Source organism: Cyprinus carpio, chromosome B11, assembly GCF_018340385.1.
Source record: "Cyprinus carpio isolate SPL01 chromosome B11, ASM1834038v1, whole genome shotgun sequence".
Taxonomy (NCBI): Eukaryota; Metazoa; Chordata; class Actinopteri; order Cypriniformes; family Cyprinidae; genus Cyprinus; species Cyprinus carpio.
This window is the reverse complement of record NC_056607.1, coordinates 22,726,888-22,743,990: the sequence shown is the minus strand read 5'-3', so window position 1 is coordinate 22,743,990 and position 17,103 is coordinate 22,726,888. Positions and strand designations below refer to the sequence as shown.

Genomic DNA, 17,103 nt, shown 5'->3' with positions numbered 1-17,103 from the left:
TTATATTTCTTTTATTCGTTCGTTCATTTACACATACATTCATTCACTTAATAGCAAATGTTGTTCTAGATAGAATATAAACTGTAACAGCTTTAAAGTTACAAAAGTTACAATTTGTACATATATCAATCATAAATCAAGACTTCGAAATTATATTTTTCCAGATTTTAATAACCCCAAAACATAAATAAATAAAAATAAATACATAAAAATGTTTAAAAATGATCATATTAAATATCACTTTTTATTTTTTGATATTAAATTATATTAAAAAGCAATACAAATAAATGTTAAAAATTATAATAATGACAATTTCATAATTAGAACATAATTATAGTAATTACAAAATAATCTATTTTTAAACAGAATTTTCATTGCAGGCAGAATGATAGATAGATAGATAGATAGATAGATAGATAGATAGATAGATAGATAGATAGATAGATAGATAGATAGATAGATAGATAGATAGATAGATAGATAGATAGATAGATAGATAGATAAATTGTTTTGCACTGATGCATGTGCATGCATATTTGAAAATGCTTCTTTTTAATGCAAATATGCAAATAATGTGCAAATAATAACTTCTTAATAAATTCTCCGGTTTTACTAAGAACTGTTCAGATTTACTTCAGGTCAACCATGTCATCACATCATGAGTATGCAGCACTAAAATGAACTTTTCTCTGCATGTTTTCTGGTTGTTTAACTCCACACACAAACTCAGTGATGTTTTCCCAGAAGCGGGAAGAGTCCTGTCTGGCATGTCAGTCATGGGAACTTTCTAACCCTCTCCGAAGTGCCCAGCCTCCCTCTTGATCTGCAGGGACGCGTCCTTATTTTCCTCCAGCTGGCCTCCGTAGGGAAAGACGAGGCCTGTACTCGCGTAATCTCACAAGAATAATACTCACATTTATTTTTGCCTCAAAAACCTGAAAAATACCTGGTTTCTCCTCATGTGATCAGTGTGGGAACATCTCTGTCTGGCAGAGCGATGGCATAACGGGGGAACGACTACAAACACTTGCTCAGGAATTAATTGTGTCTTTTTTAGCAGTTGGCGAAGGCTTTAACATCTGTTTTATGTTAGTCATGTTGACGTCACACACTCAGCTAATGGACTGTAGTTTTGCACGTGTGTGACTGTTGAGGTTATTGGGTTGATCTGCTGCTGTGATCTTTCTGATGGCTTGTGTTCTTCATAATGCAATCATACACAGAGCTTTTGTTAAATGACATCTAACATTTCTAAAGAAATGTTCATGACTCTTTGCTTAACTGGCACCTCATGTTATGGATGTCATAGTTGTTCTTTACCTGGCTGATTTATATCATCTGATATGTGTTTGTGTGTGTGTGTGTGTGTATGTATATATGTGTGTATGTATATATATATATATATATATATATATATATTAGGGATGTCAAATGATTGATCACGATTAATCACATCCAAAATAAAAGTTTTGTTTACATAATATATGTGTGTATACTGTGTATATTTATTATGTATATATAAATACACACACATGCATGTATATATTTAAGAAGAATATGTTATGTTTATATATATTAAATATATTTATATATAATATTAAAATATAAGAATTAAATATATAAATGTATATACATGTAAATATTTTTCTAAATATATAATTTATGTGTGTGTATTTATATATACATAATAAATATACCCTGTACACATACATATATTATGTAAACAAAACTTTTATTTTGGATGTGATTAATTGTGATTAATCATTTGACAGCCCTAATATATATATATATATATATATATATATATATATATATACAGGTGCATCTCAAAAAATTCTAATATCGTGAAAAGGTTTTTCTTTTGTAACTTATTTCAAAAAGTGAAACTTTAATATATTCTAGATTCATTACATGTGAAGTGAAACATTTCAAAAAAAAAATTTTGTTTTAATTTTGATGATTAGAGCTTACAGCTCCTGAAAGAAGACAATCAGTGACACCCTCCACAAAGAGGGTAAGTCACAGAAGCTCATTATTTCACAGAGTGCTGTATCAAAGCATATTAAATGCAAAGTTGACTGGAAGGAAGAAATTGTGTAGAAAAAGGTGCACAAGCAGCAGTGATCACCGCAAGCTTAAGAATACTGACAAACAAAGCCAATTCAAACACTTGGGAGAGTTTTACAAAGAGTGGACTGAAGCTGGAATCAGTGCATCAAGAGTTCTCAGCACTGTCAAAATAAAAGTCCCACCTTGACCGCATCGGTCAAATAGACAAACTTATCGGCCGATGCCGATATTTGAAAAATGCCAGATATCGGCCTTTGCAATATAATATACTTTAAATACTATATATATTATGTTAAAATGAACTGATGACATTTTTGTGTCATGATGACCTGTTGTGTAGTTCTGGCTGCTGATCAGACCCAGTTTCTTCAGTCCTGTCTTGCTCTGTTTGATAGCCAGAATTTTCTTTGCGGCACAGATACAGACCAGATGGAGCTTCACATTCGCTCTCGGCACTTTCTGTTCAGCGTTGGCTGTGTTGTTCCTTAGCAACCTTATAATCTACAGAAGAAACATAGCCTTAGGATTTACTACAGTATGATCACTGAGATACTGCTATTTAGATACTGTTAGTGTTTTTTTTTTTTTGACATTCTGAATTAGTTTTTATTTTCTAATTTAATTTTTATTTGTTATAGTAATTTTATTATGTTTTTGTATGTTAATTTTTTTTGAATATGTTGAATATGTTTTGAATATATAGTTTGTCATAATATATAGTTAAATATATAGTAATATATATAGTTTAAATATGTAAAATATATAGTATCAGGGTTTAGTGTGTGTGTGTGTGTGTGTGTTTGCGTGAGCTGTATTAGGTGTGTGTGTGTGTTGGATGTAACGGGTTGGAGTGTGTGTGCTTCGGCTGTATCGGTGTGTGTGTGTGTGTGTGTGTGTGTGTGTGTGTGTGTGTGTGTGTGTGTGTGTGTGTGTGTGTGTGTGTGTGTGTGTGTCTGTGTGTGTTTGTGTGCGTGTGCTGTAACGGGGTGGAATGTGTGTGTGTGTGTGTGTGTGTGTGTGCGTTGGCTGTATCGGGGTGGAGTGTGTGTGTGTGTGTGTGTGTGTGTGTGTGTGTGTGCTTGTGTTGTATTGGTGTGTGTGTGTGTGTGCGTTGGCTGTATCGGGGTGGAGTGTGTGTGTGTGTGTGTGTGTGTGTGTGTGTGTGTGTGTGCGTGTGCGTGGGCTGTATTGGGGTGGAGGGCTTCAGCAGAATGAAGGATTCGTCCCACTCGTCCATCAGCAGTGCAGCGTAATGTCAGCGTAACCTTGGCAACGCATTGTGAAGCAGATCTCAGCACCGTCCCACGCACACGGGCCTACAATCTGTAAGAGCAGCTCCCGTACAAATATCTCCATGGTAACCACACGTTCTACCACAATACCATAGTTACTATAATTATTACTGCTTTAGATGAAGAAATCATCTCTGCTACTGCTGCTCATGCTAATGCTTTCTTCAGATCATGTACAAATCTGATTGTTATTCATGTCAAATCATCATAAATGAACACTTTTAAAACACATATTTTGTGATTTTCCTGCCTTCATTTTTCATGTTTTTAAATGTTTAATAAGCTGTAAGAATAACAGTTGTCTCAGATTGGCAGTACCATGGTAACCAGAGTTTCCTCCAAAATAACACATACTCATATACTCATCAATTATTATTAGTTTTGATGAAGAAAGCACAACTTTTGCTATTGCTTTTACTAATATTTTATGTAAAAATCAAAAATAGTGACATGCAAAAGTCTATTTGTTAGTCATGTAACAAATGTGTTTATTTTATTTTATTTTATTTTTTTGTTCATAGTCCAAAACGGCGCAAGTCCTAAAAATATGCAAAAAATATACAATTTTATTTCGTTTTATTTTATTTGATAAAAATGTAAAAATCTAATTGTTATTCATGTAAAATCATATATTAACATGGAATCTTTTTTTAAACATTTCTCATGTTTTCTCTTATATATATATATATATATACTGTTTAAAAAGCTGCAAAAATCATAATGTTTTAGATGGTAATATCATGGTACTTTAACATGGTACTGAATGTTTACCGTATTTCTATTTTTACCTGCCATTCCAAAGCACACTTACAAAAACGTACCGTGGTATTTTAGAAATGTACTTTTACAAGTACCATGGATATTCAGTACCATAGTATTACCAGCTGATACCACAGTCTTTTTTTTTTTTTTTATTAAGTACACCAGTAAAATTGTGAGACACTACCGTAATCAAAGAAAGCTACTAAAATGACAAATATTTTGGAAGCTTCTATGAGTGATTTATTTACAGCCTTCTTTTGAATCATTTACAGTCATTTCAATGTGGTAAATATGGTATTTTGGTGGAAACTATTAACTTATAACAACAAATGATGTGTTAGTATGGCTTTATGGACCTTTATGTTCATATCACAGTGGCAGAAGATGTGATAGTGTGAAAGTTGAAGTATTATTCCGTGAAAGAATTTCCTTTCTCGTACTGTAAATAATGCATGTGGATTTAAAATATTCACATTCTGTGTGACATTGAGAGAGGATGAACTCACAGAACTGTGCTGTTATGAAATGCTCATGCTCTGTTTTATACAGAGAAACACATTAACATGGTCCAGGCAGCTTAATGTGACAATGAGAAAAAGCAGCATTGTGCCGGAGTTTGATGGCTTTCCACACAATGAGGCTCTTTCACTCGTTTAGAAACACTGAGGTTTCCAAGGATGCTGGCTGCCATGGAGATACACACATCAGCATTTACAAATGAAGCTCTGCTCGCGTTAAGGGAAACACGTCTGGCTCACAGTTCAGCACAAAATCAAAGAAACATTCTATTTTGAATTAAGAGCCATTAGGATGTTTTGCATTGTGAATTATTATTTTGTGCATTGCATTACTTTTCATCACAATTAATGATTTTATTTCCCAAATTCTGTAATTTATGTAACACAAATTATACATAGTACACAAATTATATATCATTGTAGAATTTGTTGTACTCTATTTTCATTACTGTGTGATATAAATATGACAACATGATTCATAAGGACTTGATATATCCAAAAGTATAAGTTTTTTGTTTTATTTGAATTGGAATGATAATATCACAATTCAAAAACTGCAAAGGTTAAGGTCCTAAAATATGCAGAAATGTATTATTTTATACATGAATGAGAATAAAAAAAATGTCACAATCCAATCAATCAATATTAAGATTATGTTATTTTATAGGTCCTAAAATATGCAAAAAAAAAAAAAAAAGTTTTTTTATACATTAATGAGAATACAAATAATGTCACAATCCAAAAAAAAAAAAAAAAAAAAAAAAGATTATTATGAATATTATGTTTTTTATATTATTTAATTTTAGTGGGAATGAAAAAAAAGCAAAGAAAGGTTAAGTATATAATATGCTAAAATATATATTATTATTATTATTTTTTTAATTATTTTATTTAGAGAATAAAAGTAAATAATGTCACAATCCAACATTTTTTTTATAAGGTTATGCCCCTAAAATTTTCAAATATAATAATTTTTTCCCCCTTGATTTGGGTTGTAAATATGACCTGGACTGTGCTTAGCGAGCTTCACCCCATTGAACTCTAACCCACATTCTGGATCTTAGCGTGATAGTAAATCCACATGGACGTGTTTATCAGATACTCGTGTTTTTATAGCTGCCATCTGGGTCACACAAGCTAAAGCCCTTTATGACATCTCCTCAGACATTCACCCTTCAGATCCGCTCTGTTGAAATCTCTATTAGAACAAAGAGGCCAGTCTTTGTTTTCGTGCGCCGCTGCCCCCTGCTGGAGGTCACGTGTCTCGGCCTCCCGCGAACAAACGCTTTTATGCATCTCCCGTCATGATTCCTGGCTCGAGTCGGTCACTAAAACACAAGGCTGTCATATCGAAGGCCCGTTTATTGGCTGCGATCCCGATACATCTCTCCAGGGGCGTCGCAACCGGGGGGGGACGGGGGGGACACGTCCCCCGCACTTTTAGAAACAGGTGATTCTGACCAATTTTTTTTTTTTTTTTTTTTTTTTTTTTGATCCAGCGTGAATATTTACAGCAGTGTTCTCTGATTTGTTACTTAGATTTGAGTGAACTAACATTCAGCCAATCACAGAGCAAATCATCTCTTGGGCGCGTCTTCACTGATCTCCAAATCCCTTTTTTCCCTACATACTGCTCGCGGAGTAGAATTATCCTTTCACAGGCCCGTCTGGGATAAAATGCACCCCAGAAAAAAGCAAACGACGATTACATCCATTTTTCAAACACACACTGTAAGTATGTTACAGTATGTCGCGATGACACGAATCACGCGATAAAGTTTTCATGTTATGATTTAACCTACAGTAACGTCAAAAGACAACAGAACCCACATGGACCTCGTCACGTCACGCCGGATTCAGTGTGTTAAATGCTCTCCTACGTACAGTATAGCGTCTGCTAATTGAGACGTAACAAATTATTGGTTTCTGCTGTCTTTTGTTGCCTACATGCTGCTCGCGGAGTAGAATTATCCGTTCACAATGAATCAAATTTGTTTTGCACCGAATATCTTAAAATACTTTAGCAAATTTTATTCTTTTAATTCATTACTACTACTTTATGTCCTAATTGGTCTGTAGTATACACTGCCAGTCAAAAGTTTTTGAACAGTAAGCTTGTTAATGTTTTTTAAAGGAAGTCTCTTCTGTTCTCCAAGCCTGCAATTATTTGATCCAAAGTACAGCAAAACAGTAAAATTTTGAAATATTTTTACTAACCTACTTAAAATAACTGTTTTCTATTTGAATAGATTTAAAAATGTAATTTACTGAGATTTCAAAAAACACTTATAATGATTTTGAAAACAGCGGAGTAGAATTTCTTCAGGTTTTGCTTGTTTCTTTGATGAATAGAAAGTTCAAAGAAGAACAGCATTTATCTAAAATAGAAATCTTTTGTGAAATTATGTCTTTTATCATCACTTTTGATCAATTTAAAGCATCCTTGCTAAATAAAAGTATTAATTTCTATAATTTCTCTTCCAAAAAATAAAAATTATACTGACTCTAAGCTGTTGAATGATATAGTGTATAAAGTTGCAAAAGCTTTTTATTTCACATAAATGCTGATCTTTGGATCCTTCTATTCATCGAAGAATACTGAAAAAAATGTAGCTACTCATCTGTTTTAAATATTGATATTCAGCAAATCAGCATATTAGAATGATTTCTGAAGGATGTGACACTGAAGACTGGAGTAATGATTCTGAAAAATTCACCTTTGATCACAGGAAATAAATTACAGTTTAAAATATATTCAAATAGAAAACAGTTATTTTAAATAGTAAAAATATTCACAATATTACTGCTGCTTTTGCTGTACTTTGGATCAAATAAATGCAGGCTTGGTGAGCAGAAGACACTTCTTTTAAAAACATTAAAAATCTTACAGTTCAAAAACTGTTGACTGGTAGGCAATACAGATTACAGAAATGTTATATTGTAATGTTATATATTACGATATATAGTAAAATGTGTCACATAACTAAACGTTGTTGAGTACCTCCATCAAAATACTTTCCCAATCACTCCATAAAAAAAGCACACACCCCTTTCTGTCATATCTCACTTCGCTTTTATTGGCTGCGATCCCGATACATCTCTCGCTTCGCTGAGCGGGGGTTGTTTATTCCTGAGAAGTGCTTACATGAAACTCTTTGGCCCGAGCTGAAGTTTCCGGATTCATACTAGCTGCTTCACTGTGTTTCTCAGAAGGGTTTCAGTCGTTTCCACCTCATGGGGAGTGAGAGGGGCACAAAACACAAATGAAAGCACAACAGAGGGCATTTGTGAAGGCCGCAGTGTTCATGTGCATCCCAGCGCTCGTTTCCTGCAGATGATAGGATGGGCGGAAACACTAAACACGGCTAAATGGAGCCAGAGAGAGCCGTAACTAATGAGTTCACTGCTGATCATCACAATTGCTCTGATGGCATCCATATCGGTTTTAACACGCGATCGATCCGGGATGTGAATCTCAGGGCCGGCTTCTTGAAAAGCTTTTAAAGCTTTTCTAAATATGTACTGTATACAAAACTCATCTGCTAATAGGCAAGAAACAAGTGCAGGGTGTGTGACCTTGTAGACGAGATGGACCAGAAAAATGCCAAGAATTGATCTTCATCGAATTACACATCTAACAAAATCAATTTCAGCTTTAACCCTTACATCAGTTTACTTTTCTACCAGAAAAAAAAAAAAAAAAAAAAAATATATATATAATATATATATATATATATATATATATATATATATATATACTGTATATATAATGATAATCTATATAGCATTATCTATAATTATTATTTTATAATAAATATTGTATAATTAATTATAATAAAAATAATTGTAGTTATTATAAAAATAATAATTGTAGATAATAAAAAAATATTTTATTTATTTATTAATCACTATATGAATGTTTATCTATTGATTATACATTTTGGTTAGTAAGATAAAACTGTAATGAAAGTTATTTAATTGAGAATTGCATTCAATTTATCAAAAAGTGACAGTAAAGACAATGTTACAAAAGTTCTTTTTGCGCTTTCTATTCATCAAAATAATCCTGAAAACAACAATAGTTATGGTTTCCACAAAAATATTCAGCAACACAATGTTTCTTGAGCAGTAAATCATCATATTAGAATGATTTCTGAAGATCATGTGACACTGAAGACTGGAGTAATGATGCTGAAAATACAGCTGCACATCACAGAAATAAATTATATTTTACAATATATTCACATAGAAAACTGTCATTTTGAATTGTAATAATATTTCACAATTTTACTGTATTTTTGGTCAAATAAATGCAGCTTTGGTGAGGAGAAGAGACTTTTATCAAAAACAAATTTTTTTAATCCTATCGACCCCAAACTTCTTGGTAGTGTATGTGAATTTAGCAGAAGGAGGCCACGCCTCAGAATAAGTCATGTGATATTTCAACCAATCAGCTTTTAAATGGAGGTTTTAAAATGATCTCATTAGCTCAGCAGTTTGTGCAGATTGTTCAGTGGTGTAACGTCGAAGCAATCTGATATAAGATCCTCATGTTGTTTACCAGCTAATTGAATCTGTGAGAGAAATGGAGGGAGAAATAGACAGTAATGGTCTTTCAGAGGAAGAGAGGACCGCGCTGATAACAGCAGAGCGGTACATCAGAAAGATAATGATTATGACTGACAAGATGACTTGATAATGTTCTAAAACCTAGTAAAGCTGCCTTCGAAGGCAACATCTTAACTGAAATGCAACCTCTTAACCTCGTAATTAAGATAGATCTATTACAACTAGCTGTGGTGTGAAATACAGTCAAATGAATGAAAGGTGTACATTTTGGCATTTGATTTACAGTAGTTTGCTTACATTGCGTAACATTTCTCTTCACCCACAGTTTGCAGCATTGATCTTTATAACCAATCACGTGTTTATGGATTAGCACATAAAACATTTGCGAATAAAGCACAGTGAGTTTAAGAGAACAAAACCGTCACTTCCTGATTAAGTTGCACTAAATATTGCAAAGAAAAAAATGATTGCTGCAATAGGAGAAGGCACTGTATTTAATCATATTTGTATACATTAACTTACGAGCTTCAGAGTGCGCATGCGAAACGCTGTCATGTTATCTTATTTTCAGAGTCTGCTGTTTAGGAACGCAGTTCTGTATTTGACATAAAAACAACACATTTTAATAATGTTATTATAAAAATTATGCCCCTGGAAATCAGTTCCCCTTGATTTAAAAGTAAATTTCTGACCCTGATTAGCACATACTTTTTATATGATCTGAAATGCTACCTGTATGGTTTTGGGGCCAGATCTGATCTCTCTCTCTCTCTCTCTCTCTCTCAGTCCATCTCTGCTGTGCTTTAATGCAGTTTGTCCCAGCAGCATCTGAGTGTGTGCCAGTGCCGCTGCTATAAAAAGCTCTGCAGACAAGACTAGCACGGCTCTGTGTACATGCTAGCGCTAGCTTTGACCTCAGCAGTATGAGCGGAAACAAACACACACGATGCTGACACTCACATAAATGTGTGTTAACGTAAAGCCTGGTCTTAGCTGTCACCTGGATCAGCTTTCACACAATATCATGCTCGGATCCTCAGGATGATTTTGACCTTCAGTCACGTACCTGCGATCCTTGACGTGGTGCAGTGATTTAGAAAGGGTTTCAGATGGTATTTTAATAACATTTTAACGCACATATATCAGTAGTATTTAACCCAAAGAACCATGGTATTTAAAAAAAAAGTATTATCATCTCATGCAAATCAGTGTTGTTATTGACAACATAAAAAATGTCATTCATTGAAATAAAGCAGAAATAAAAAAAAAAAAAATATATATATATATATATATATATATATATATATATATTATATATATATATATATATATATATATATATATATAAAAGTTATACAGAAATATAAAAAATAAAGACTAATACAAATGAAACAACACAAATTAAAACTACTAAAAATAAAACTACTACAGAAAAAATTAAAGCTAAACAGAATTATAAAAAGCAAAAACTAATAAAAATGATAAAAGCACATCCTAAAATTACTAAAACTGAAATACAAAATAATAAAAAACTGAACCTATACGGAAAATAAAAAATGAATAAAAATGACAAAAGCACATACTAAAACTACTAAAACTGAAATAAAAATAAATGCTGTACTGAAATATTTTTACAAAACAAAAACTAATGCCAATGGCAAAAACTGATAAAAATAAAAACTAATACATAAAAAATAAAGCTAAAGAGAAATATAAAAAACAAAAACTAATTAAAATGACAAAAGCACATAATAAACTACTAAGTGTAAAATACAAAGTAAAAAAAAAAAAAATGATGCTATACAGATATATATATATTATTTGTTTTAGATTTAAATATACATATATAATTTTAATATAAATATATAAATAATACACAAAAATAAAATCAAAAAAAACAAAAAAAAAATAAAAACAAAACATAAAAATATGCAAAACTAAAACCAAAACAAAAATAAATGCTGTATTTTACACAGCAAAAACTAATAATAAAAATGACAGTAGCCCATTAAAAAAAAAAAAAAATATTAAAACTTAATTTAAAATTAAAAAAACAAAAAAAAAAAAAAAAGAAAATCCAATTAAAAATAATTAAAATAGAAGTATAACATCAAAAAAACAATAAAAAAGAAAACAAAAAAAAATATAATGTGATTCATTTTATAGTGATAGTGTCATGTTATCTTGATATATATATATATATAATGTCACTGAACAATTAGCATATTCAGATTGTATTTACCTGCGTTTTAACTACTGTATGGTACATATCTGAAAAACTTGGTATTACAGCAGCTTCGTGTCAAGAAAAATATATAGATGCACATAAAAACTGTGTTCATATGATATTTTGATATATATTTAATGGTACAGTTAAGTACTTTCATGGTATATATTTCGATTCTATAGCTTTTTTTTTTTTGTAAGATGACCTTTCATATCAGCCAGAAGTTGCCGAGACAGGTTGTGTGGGTTTTTCTGTTGTGCAAACACGTAGAGTCAGAGAGGACGGTGATGATGGGCCGCTAAGGACAGACGCTCGCCTGGCTTAGAAAATCAATAAGATGTGTGCGTCTTGACTTTGAGCCAGACAAAGCCATCGGTCCAGCTCACATATTGACATGAGAACGTCTCCAGCTCCGTCTTAACTCCACTGAAGATCTGCATCATTACCATTATTAAACCACAATCCTGCATGTCCGTGTGGCATTGTTTTGAATCCAGTGATCTCTTTGTCCTTGCTTTCCGTGTCATCTTGGTTGCCGTTCACTCTGAAGCCGAATCTCTGAGCACTTCAGAAGTAAAAAAACCTTTCCCAGCGGCGCTGTTATATTTAGAGGAGCACCACTAGCAGTTTCTGGGACACGGGTGTTGCTCTCATGATGAAAATGCCATGGAAACTATGCATTTGGTTGAGAAGCGCTCATACCGAGAGGTTTTAGCACAGTGGCGCTCCTGCGCAGCTCAAAGACGCTTATGTGGGAGGTATTTGAAGAAAAACATCTCATAGGAGTGCAACCGCATGCTTGATTTTCTACAACCGAATCCTTATGGTAGCAATTAGAAAGATAAACTGCGCCTCTCGTTTTCACACCGAAAAGCAAGGGCGGCGTTAGGGGTGGGCTAAGGGGGCTGGAGCCCCGAATGTTTTCAGTAAAGCCCCGAATGTTTTTATTACCACCATGCATCAATGAGTTTTCATGCCCAATAAAGTCATTTATATTAGAATTTAATTAAATAAATAAATAAATATCTCTCGACTCTCACGTCTACAGTGTCTGTCAATTTACGCGTTGTCATTCACACCCGACAAAAAAAACCGCCCACTGAGTCTAGTGCTTCTGACTGACATGTAAACTGGCCAACCATCGATGAGCGTCTGTACGATCCAGCCAATGATATGAGATCTTTTGGAGCCAGGCGGTTTGTTGGCGTGTAGTATTTTACTAGATCAATTTATTTGAAAATTAAAATGGATATTTGAAAATTCTTCATAAGAATAGCCACACACTTGAACGCCAAGAAACAAACAGCTTCAGGTATCTGTAACTTTTAATCATAGTATTATATTTCTTTTTCGGTTTTAAATTGTGTCTGATTTAACGTTACATTTTGAACATCTAACACTTAACGGTTGCGCAGCACAGTCTTTAGGACACACACACACAGAGCGGTTATAATGTTTGTTTAGCACGGTCTGTGGCAGACTTTTCGTGTCAGGGCAACAATTCAGTAAACAACATAATAAAAAAGACATATTTCGCAAAGGAAATGGTTCCAAACAAAGCATGTTGTTGTGCTCTGCAGCAACACACAGCGGTGTTTACTGAATAAATTTGCTTGAATAAATGATTCACTGACCCATTCATAAAAACAGTTGCTTACTTTTTTCTGAATGAATCATCTGTTTCGAACGAATCCATCGATCGATTAAACGAATGACTGACCGACTCACTCATTAAGGCAGTGGCTTACCGCCACCTAGTGGCAAAGTACCATTCAATTTTTTTCAGAATTTCATATTTTTTTGTATTCCAAGATGCATTTCAGTGGGCTTGAGTATTCCATATCCAGAAATTCTGCATTCTGCTTTTCTTGTCGTCTCTTTGGCAAGCATCATATCCGAAACAGCAAAAGACACATTAACAAGTGCAAGTTTCTCCAACCTGGAAAAGAGCTTTAGAATCATTCATAGAGCATGAACAAAGTAGCCTTCATAAGGCTTCCATGACATGCTGGAAGAGCTACAAAACAGCTGAAACACATGGAGATATGAATGATGCACAGACTTCAGTAGAGGGTAAGGTTTATCTGCCAGACTGAATAACTTGAATCTGTTTACTGTAATGCATAAAACACAGAGATAAAGTCCTTTGACCGGTATATCTTTGTAGAGTAAGAGTATGTCAGTGCACTGCTTAATGTTTGCTTCTTATCCCTGTTCTACCAGGACAAGTGTAGCCAGTCAGGCTTGATTGGAAAAGAAAAGAAAAAACTGAGAGACAGAGACAAAAAAAAAGCGAGATAGAGACACAACATCAGCATATGTGTCAGGATACAAGGGATAAACTTTAAATAAAATGTTTTAAATTTGTGTTTTTGTATATTTTTAAACAAGGTAAATCTTTCTGATTTATTAAAATAAAAAAAGTCACATACATGGATTTTTCTGGGCTAAGCCCCGGATCTCCACTCACCCTAGAACCGCCCCTGCCGATAAGCAATGCTTTTTAGTGTTGCATGTGTGTTTTTGTGCATCATAACCTGCTGGTCTTTTAGGTTGAATCATGCACATGTGAGAGAAAGTATTGGCTGATGTGATCACGCTGAGATGCACTCATGCATTTAAGAACTGACTGCTGATCTGAATTATGAGCGCAGTGCTGAATGCGGTGAAACGGACGGGAGGAACTCTTGGCGGGGAAACTGAGGTTATTGTAGTTCTGCCAGTAGCTCGACCGGCTGTCACGGATATCAGTTATCTCACGGCTGAGGAACGCCACATGATTGTGCTTGTCCGAGGATCGTATGACGTTACGAGGCAGTTCTGGGGTCATCCAACAGGTGGCAGTAGGTGCTTAAAGCACAGAAATAAAGCAGAGCTGAGATTTGCTTCTTGATGGATGAATGAATGTTGAAGCAGCTGTCTTAAGATGGAGAGGGAGAGTGGGTTGATGGGAGATAAGTGCTGTCTCTTTGCAAAGGTCAGCAGTGCAGAGCGAACAATTAAAGACTCGTTTAGACACTCTTTTCCAGATCACCAGTGTGTTTCTGAGTCAGTGATAATGGGAAGAAAAACTTTTATTTTTATTTATTTAATTTTTTTTACTTTAGCTCAGTATTTATATTTTCATGAAACACTTTAATGGTCTTGTTATAAACTGTATCAGAGCATGTTATTCCAAATTAATACTAAAAAAGAAACAACATAGAAAAAATTTAAATGAGATAATTGATGGATGAATGTAATTATAAAGATAATATTTGGTTTTTTAAAAGTTAAAAAGAGGCAACAGTTTCATTTTAACTACTATTTTGCTAAAAAAATTAAATAAAATGAATTATATATAATATAATGTAATGTAATAATAATAATTATATGCATATATATATATATATATATATATATATATATATATATATATATATATATATAAATATGCATATGCATATTATATATATTTTTTAACTACAAAAAAGGAAACATTTTTATTCCCAAAAAAAAAATGTTCTATCTAATTCTAAATTAATTTTAATCCCATTTGATCTTCTTTAAATCCATTGCACAAAATCCCAAATTCAGTGCAGAAAATATGATCTAAAAAGAATGAAAGATTCATTGTAGGTTGAAGTAGTCATGTCCGTTATGTGTCTAATAATTTCTCAGGTTTGTACATGACTCCCTAATCATAATGACCTTTGACCTCTCCGTCTCTTTCAGCAGGGCTTCAGAGGAAGCCGCCCATGAGGAAGTGTGTACGGTGAAAAGGTGACAGGTCAGAGGTCAGGATGACGACAGTAGCCGCAGAATACGACCACATGGACATCCAGCATCAATACCAGGAGAGTGTCAACAACCGCTGGGAAGACGAATGGGACAATGAGAACAGCTCGGCCCGATTATTCGAGCGCTCGCGCATCAAGGCTCTAGCAGGTGAGTAGAAATCACCAAGTCCATCTGTGATGACGCTTGCTGATAAATCATGGATGCACATGACCTTCTTTTGGAGCTTGAAAGCTGCAGTTAAAACAAAGAGATGTAATTATTACCAGCAGAAGTGTATTGTTATGCGCTGCGCTCTTGGATGTGAATAGCTGTAACTAGTGCTTGATAATGTGCCGCCCACTCGCACATGACATGTGGTGATTTGCTGTGTGGGAGAGCAGAAAGAAAGTGGGCGTAAGTTCACACTTTCTCTGCTCCTTCTGAAGCTCCCACACCATTTCTGATTCACAGCAAGCCCTCGAGCCCACAGAACAACTCTGGAGGCTCTTGTGCCTCGTACAGGAAACTGAACACGTTACATAAAATCCGTATGGAGATGGATGATGTTTAATTCATGAGCTGAATTTGTAATGCAGTTCCTATAGATGCTGATGTAGGAAGGGTCTCCTAAATGAACAGCATACCTGTGATGAACTAAAAGCAGCTTTTGTAGGGTGGTTGCACCCTAGAGAAACATCTTATGGAGCATTGATGAATAGTAATGCATACAAATATTGAGGGTTTATTTTATTTTATTTTTTATTTTATTTTATTTTATTTTATTTTATTTTATTTTATTTTATTTTATTTTATTTTATTTGTGCACTTCCCTGGTTTTATTTTGAAGTTTTAAAAATAAAATAATAAAAATAAATAAATTGAGATTAAAATAATGTAATATAGTATTATAATATAATAATATTTTATCTTTTACACATAATATACATGTGTAAAAATATTATATATATTACTATTAAAAAAACTGTGGTTTGACTTTCTAAAAAAAAAATATTCTACTCACCAAGACTGCATTTATCCGATCGAAAATACTGTAAAATTAGTAATATTGTGAAATATTATTACAGTTTAAAAGAACTGTTGTATATGTGGATAAACTTTAAAGTGTAATTTATTTCTGTGATGCGCAGCTGAATTTTCAGCATCATTTCTCCAGTCTTCAGTGTCACATGATCATTCAGAAATTATTATAAAATGCTGATTTGCTGCTCAAAAAATATTTCTGATTATTATCAATATTGGTATTTTTGAGTAAACCATGCTAAAATTAATTTTTCATGATTCCTTGTTGATTAGACAGTTGAAAAGAACAGCATTTATTTGAAATCCTTTGCAACATTCTAAATGTCTTTACTGACACTTTTGATCAATTTAATGCTTCCTTGCTGAATAAAAGTATTAATTTCTTTCATTTCGACTTCCTCAGGAGAGGTTAGAGCTTTAATTAGGACATTTAGACCACCACCACATCTCCATAATTCTCACCGTGGGGTTTCGCTGTATTTCTTTCTTCATTTGATTTATTCCCGTAATATCTTGGATGACAGTAGCATATTTCCCTCTTCTGTTTTCCATCATGTTCTCCAAGCGTGATGCATTTGAGCTGCTGTGTTTACAGAGGTGTGATGTTGTTTATGAGCGTTTGCCGCTGCCGAGAGGAGCCGAGCATTAATGTGCGCCGGGCTATTATTCTCTCGGGGTGGCAGAGCTTAAACAGATTGAGCAGGCCTGTCCACTCGCTGGGAGACTCACCCCGATACTTCAAGACTGAGGAAGATGGAACATAAAAGAGAAATATAAAATCTCTTCCTCTCTCACTTGTTGCCAAAAACCACAAACCGTTTCTGGAGTTGTAAAAAGCCCCCTGCATTCCAGTAAGCATGCTACG

The 17,103-nt window shown here is 33.8% G+C and overlaps 1 protein-coding gene across 1 annotated transcript in view; it reads left to right on the top strand.

Annotated features, from left to right (window-relative positions):
- LOC109064217 (spectrin, beta, non-erythrocytic 1) overlaps window positions 1–17,103 on the top strand; it is a 99,215-nt gene that overhangs the window by 16,579 nt on the left and 65,533 nt on the right. Inside the window, 1 exon segment of the mRNA XM_042733458.1 lies at window positions 15,153–15,365. Within this exon segment, the coding sequence (XP_042589392.1) occupies window positions 15,221–15,365 (145 nt within the window). The 5' untranslated portion in view covers window positions 15,153–15,220.